At 45.9% G+C, this 6,000-nt stretch overlaps 1 protein-coding gene across 1 annotated transcript in view; it reads left to right on the plus strand.

Annotated features, from left to right (window-relative positions):
- ABCD2 (ATP binding cassette subfamily D member 2) overlaps positions 1–4,932 on the plus strand; it is a 46,665-nt gene extending 41,733 nt beyond the window's left edge. Inside the window, exon 10 of the mRNA XM_085217484.1 lies at positions 288–4,932. Coding sequence (XP_085073610.1) covers positions 288–498 — 211 coding nt within the window. The 3' untranslated portion in view covers positions 499–4,932. The remainder of the gene's footprint in view (positions 1–287) is intronic.
- The last annotated feature ends 1,068 nt before the right edge of the window (positions 4,933–6,000 follow it).

The raw sequence follows: 6,000 nt of genomic DNA on the forward strand, positions 1-6,000 counted from the left end.
CAGACTGAAGCTGGGAGGAGTGCTCATCAGGCATCATGTGGTAGATATCTGTAATGACACCAGTGGTGGTGGCCTGGGGAAGTCATGGTGACTGGATTTGAGATGCCCAAACCCCCCACAAAGGAGTGTCCTAGGTATATGAGTCACTGAAGAGATTGTGAGACTCTTACCCAGTGATCCAGAACTGGACAGCACTCAGCTTCCTGAGAAACAGCGTTGAGAATAGACACAGACATCTAAACGTGTGCAGAAATGAGCCATTACTGATGCATTATTTTCTAATGCAGGAAGTACCACACTCACTTGCTGCAGTTTGATGGACAAGGAGGCTGGCATTTTGAGCAGCTGAACATGGACGTCCGCTTGTCACTGAGTGAGGAAAAACAGAGACTGGAGTCCCAACTTGCAGGAATTCCTAAAATGCAGCAGAGACTGAATGAACTGTGTAAAATCTTGGGAGAAGACTCAGTGCTCAAAACAATGGACAAAGAAGAATGAATAATTTATGTTTTACGTTTTTAAAAGTATTTTTTTTAGTTAAAAGCATTACAAGTTCAGACATTATCCTTTGCATGCATTGTGCTAGAGGCTTAGAGCATAGAGAAATACAGCCAGCAGAGAATAATGCTCAGAATGCTATGTAAGACTTCAGCATTTCAGTGTTAAGGAAGAAAGTGGTTAAACTGTGAAAGGAAAACAAGCAAGGGCACCGAGTATAAGATTAGTCGCTGCAGCTTATTTTAATTCCTAGTGAAAGCCCAATTCACTGCAAAGAAATAGCAACACTTTTAGGTTTTGTCGGTGAGTTTTGGCCTGAGACTTGGCCTGCAGAATGTGCTCTTGTACCAGGTCACTGTGTGCGTATGATATGCCTGCTACGCAGAGCGAACGTGGCGTGACACTCAGGCATGGAGCACAGCAGAGGCAGCATCTGGGTGAGTATGCAGATGCATGCAAAAATCTCATTTGGGTATAAGAAACTTTCTTTCAGCCCATGTGAAACAAAACTTTTCTACTACTGAGTAGCGTGCACGTCTTTGTCTGCATCTCCATAGGAAGTAATGCAATAGGCTGACCAGAAGATAACTGTCCTGACAAACTACTGCCCTTGTGACAAGAGAAACAAGGATGGAGCTAAGTATGTAATATACACGTGCTGTACTTTATGCTGTGATGCACAACTTCAGAGGCTCTTTGCCCTTGGTGCTATATCTGTCCCTCTGGGGAAGTACTTGTCCCCTGTGTAGTAATCTCTGGTGGGCGGATGGAGCACTGGGCCTAACATTAGGAGACCTTGTTTTGCTTCACTGAGTCATTCATCTGCTTCATGGGCCTGACCCAGCCAGTATGCACCTCTGATCTGGTTCCTCCATTGGTAAAATCTCGGTATGGGCACGTTTGTTCCGTGAGACCTTTTGTGATGAGGACTGTAGGAGAGCATGTCTGTTTCTAACATACACTGAATTCTCAGACATGGCTGTCCTGCCAATTAAAATGTTTAGTGCTTACAAAGGTTTGTGAAAATTTAGAGCATTTTATAACCACTAATTGATGCCTGCCATATTTTGTTAGAGTGGACAAACATTGTGCTCCCCGTGAGCAGAGCAGACAAGAAAATGCACCGTGGCAGCTTTGCTCCAGATGCACTCTTTGATCGTGCCATTGGCTGCCCAGTTCAGTGGGAGCCATGTCCCCAGGCAGCCAAAGGGGCTTCAAGCTGATCCCCGTGGAGCTCAGGGCTGGCCTGAGTGCCTTGCTGCAGGCCAAACTCGGTGAACTAGAAATAAAGGTGGGAATGGATTTTGAGAGATCCCTGCAAGTGCACTGCCAGTCTTGACAAAATGCTTACTGTGGCCCATTAGCTTCCTTGGCAGCAGTGTTTGGTTGGGGAGACTGTGCAAGTGTGCACAGATCTTTCCTCCTCCATTGCTGGAAGCTGTTCAGAAATGGGCAGCTCAGGAGTAGCTCAGGCAAGAGACTGTGCAGGTCTTTCATCTGCTGTAGGTAAATGCTTTAGAGGAGATGTAGCAATCCTGAAGTTGTTCGTTCCTTAGAAGATTTCTTTCTGGTGACTTACTCTGAGAAGGAGCAATGCATAAGCTGTTAAGAAGTGCTGAGAGAGGAGAAGCGCACTGGGATATTTGCTGAGCTGTATTCAGAACTGAATGCCATGGACAGCTTTTCATATGAGAGCAGCACCTCAGAGCGAGGTGCTCAGCACCAGTGCTGGAGAAAAGGCTTTGGATTGGCATCTCATCATTTCAGAAGTGATGCCTTTGTCAGTGTCCTTGCTTGGGAGTTTAGCTGTCTGGAGGCTGCCATTCTGCTGGGTATGTTTGAACAGTCTGTTAATACAGACTGTTTACATTTTCTGTGAGTCAAGCACAAGAGGAGGGGGTGATCAGTAGGGAATTAACTCTGTCTGCCAAGCCCAAGGCCAGCACAGTAACCGTTAGGCTGTCTTCCTTCTTGCTGCATGCTGGACTAGAACTTGGAATAAATCAGGTCCTCACCTTGCTCCTCTAGAGTCCATGGCTTGAATGCAATCCTGCATTGCATTGGTGGCAACAGTTTGTTCCTCCTGTTAGTTTTCTCTATAAAGTCCTCTGGGACTTCTCACTGAAAGAAGAAAGATCGCTCCTGGGAATCTGTGAAAGGGATGAGAAGTGAAGGTTCAAACAATAAGCTGTTGTGTTGTAGAGTGCAGACTGGAGGTAACTGATGTGATGGATGATGTGTGTGTGCGTTTTGATTTGTGAGTGTCTCTGCCTGTCCCTGAAGGCAAGCTTTCCTGCTTCTCATCTTCAAAAGAAATCCATATCTGCTAAGGAAAGAAAGAAGTCAGCCAAGAATCTGTTCTGGGTGAACGTAAATGAGATGATGATGATTTCAAAGGCTTGTGCATTTCTGAGCTATGTTTCTAGACCACTGTGATGAATCAGGTGTGCACCATGTGCGTGCCCTTGTTGCAGCTGCAACGTACCGTCCTGCTGGCAGAAAGCAGCCACAAAACCACTTTTCCACAAGATTCTCCCAAGGCAGGAGCTGAGGTAGAGAAAGGGGCTCCGTTGCTCCCCGTCTCTCCGTGATGCACTTTACTGTGTGGCTGGGAGCTAAACCAGGCTCGTCCAGTCCCTGAATGAGGAGGACACTGAAAAATGTTGAGCGCTTGACCCAGTTCAGCACAGCTCCCACGTATAGTTCCCATCTTCCAGGAAAGCACTGCAATGGCACCTGACTTGTTGAGAGCTGTCACTGGTGGACACAGCGCCCCGAATCTGCTGTACTGCCCTGCAGAGATCAATGCTGACCCTGTGCTATGGCCCAACAGAACAGGTCATCTGAGGGAACTGCTTAGAAGGAGAAATATTGTTTGTTTGTTTGTTTGTTTGTTTTTAATGATATTCTGCATAGAACATGCATCGTGACTGATGAAATGTGATTGAAAACTGAAATTGCACTAGAATCAGTGTAATCTTGAAGTCTGATATGTATTTCGTGGATCCAGTAATAGATTGGCCATTCCTATTTAGTAACACAGTAACAAAAACCAGCATCCCACTCTGCTGTTTGCATTCTTGCAGGCATGAAAAGAGCACAAGAGCGCTGATAGGAGAGGAACTTTCTCTAAATAGGAGCTGTCTGAGTAATGCCGAGCCACTTTTAGAAGGATTTTCTGTACTGGTGATTCATTCATCTTAAAATTGATTTTGTAGTTTGAAGAGAAGCTGCCCTGCAGATTTTTTTCTGCAAACTCTCTGGTTTGTTCCAAGTGCTGATATAGACAGGAGTCTCCAGTTTCATTTCTGGAGAGCTTTGCCCTTTGTCAAGGACATGAGCCAACTTATTTTGTGCTGCTTTGGACACAGCCAGGAAAGCAAAGCAGAGGGTCACACTCTTCCCTGGGAGAGTAGCTCAAGGAGATGCTCTTCTGCAGCCAGCATACAGGAGCACCTGCCTGTTACAGCACTCCCAGAGAGGGCCAGAGCAGGGCAGCATGCCTCAGTGGAATCCTTTTCCTTGATACAATGAGAGTTATTCATGAGAGTCCATTCTTTCTCTAGCTTCTAGGAGCTGTGGCTCCCCAAGAAGCCAAGGAAGTGTCTTTTTGGCTTACCTTCTCAGCATTACATCTTGCTGAGCTGGGCAGATTCTGCCCTTGAAGTCATTTCAAGGGCTGAATGTTGCAAAGAGCCGGGTGCACCCAGCCTGCTGCCAGCAGCCTGTTGTGCCCCAGCACTGGGCTTTCTTGGGTCTGTGTCCTGGACGAGTGAAGGTGCTAAGCAAAATTCATACCAGTCTCAAGCAGGGATTAACTGTGCAATAAGATTGGTAATTCAATAATGTAATTCCCAGTTAATATAGATAATAATGGGATTTTTTTTTCCAGAATCAAAGTGGGAGAAAACGCTTTCTGTGCATGGGATTTAAGTGTTTTAACCTAGGAAAAGTTCATTTTGGGACCACACTATTTCTGGTTTTAGATTTGAAAACTCTTCTTTTGCAGGAGCACAAAAAACTAAGCATCCTTTAAGTATTTTTTTTTTTTTTAAATCAGTGGGATCTGTGTTTGAGTGAGGAATGAAGTACTGGATATTCAGTGGGATATTTTAGGGAAAATTGCAATAAAAATTATATCCTAAAGCAAATGAACAAACACACCTACAGTCCCCTCAGTATGTCTGAATGATCATAATGCATGTCAAAGCCGAGTTTATGAGCCTATGATCTGAGATTTCAGTCGTATATAGAATGAAATCACTCTACTGAGCTGTTCATAAAGCTTCAGAGAACTGAACTGCTAATCGAATGTGTCTTTGTTTCATTTATGTTTGATATTAATGCCTTTTAAGAGCAGACAATTTATAAAGCAATAAATCATGCTTTACAGTTGTAATTTATTCCAATGTCAAATAAAACATGTTGCATTTACTTTGTTTTTAGCATTCCTTATGAATCATTCACAAAGCAGTCGTGACCTGTGTGAGAGCTTTGCCTGTGTGCGCTTTGGAAGCCCCTTCCTGTGCTCATCTCTGGGATGGGGCTGGAAAGCTAGGGGTGGGTGTTGTGTGTTTGCAAGTTAAAACAAGTGTTTCATTCCTAGATAAGGCTGCCGTCCAAGAGTCTGTCCCCTTCCTTCTTACAGCCCCCCTTTTGATACTGAAAGGCAGCTCTCAGATCTCCCCAGAGCTTTCTCTTCTCCAGGCTGAACAGCCCCAGCTCTCTCAGGCTGTCCTCATAGCAGAGGTGTTCCATCCCTTGGATCATTTTTGTGGCCCTCCTCTGGACGCACTCCAGCAGGTCTGTGTCTCTCCTGCACTGCGGACTCCACATCTGGACGCAGTACTCCAGGTGAGGTCCCACAGAGCAAAGCAGAGAGGCAGGATCACGTCCCTTGCCCTCCTGGCTGTGCTGCTTTTGATGCAGCTCAGGATATGGTTGGCAAGGGCACATTGCTGGCTCATGTCCAACTTCCCATCCACCAGCACCTCCAGGTCTTTTCGGCAGGGCTGCTTTCTATCCTTACATTCCCCAGCTTGTGCTGATAGCAGGGGTTGCCACAACCCAAGTGCAAGACCTCAGATTTGGCTTTGTTGACTGATGAAGTTCACTTGGGCCCACTGTTTGAGCCCGTCTATGCCTCCCTGGATGACATCCCATCCCTCAGACATGTTGACCATAACACAGTTTGGTATCATCCACAAACTTGCCTCAGCTTTCACCTTTGTAAGATTCTGTTGTTGTTCTGTTGTTGTTCTGTTGCTGTATTCTTTGTGTGTGATGTGATGTGATGTGATGTGATGTGATGTGATGTGATGTGATGTGATGTGATGTTCAGTGGCTGAAGGCCTCTCCCCGTGCTTCCCTCCCAGTGCATCCACTCTGAGAGGACATGAGCCATGAGAAACGTGTGTGCCAGCTGTAGGGCAGTAGAGCCTAGTGCCCTGCCCAAGGGGGTCATTCCCAGAAGAGACGGGCAGCAAGGTGGGCTTTCACAGG

The sequence above is a fragment of the Meleagris gallopavo genome, chromosome 1 (genome assembly GCF_905368555.1).
Source record: "Meleagris gallopavo chromosome 1, MGAL_WU_HG_1.1, whole genome shotgun sequence".
NCBI classification, from domain to species: domain Eukaryota; kingdom Metazoa; phylum Chordata; class Aves; order Galliformes; family Phasianidae; genus Meleagris; species Meleagris gallopavo.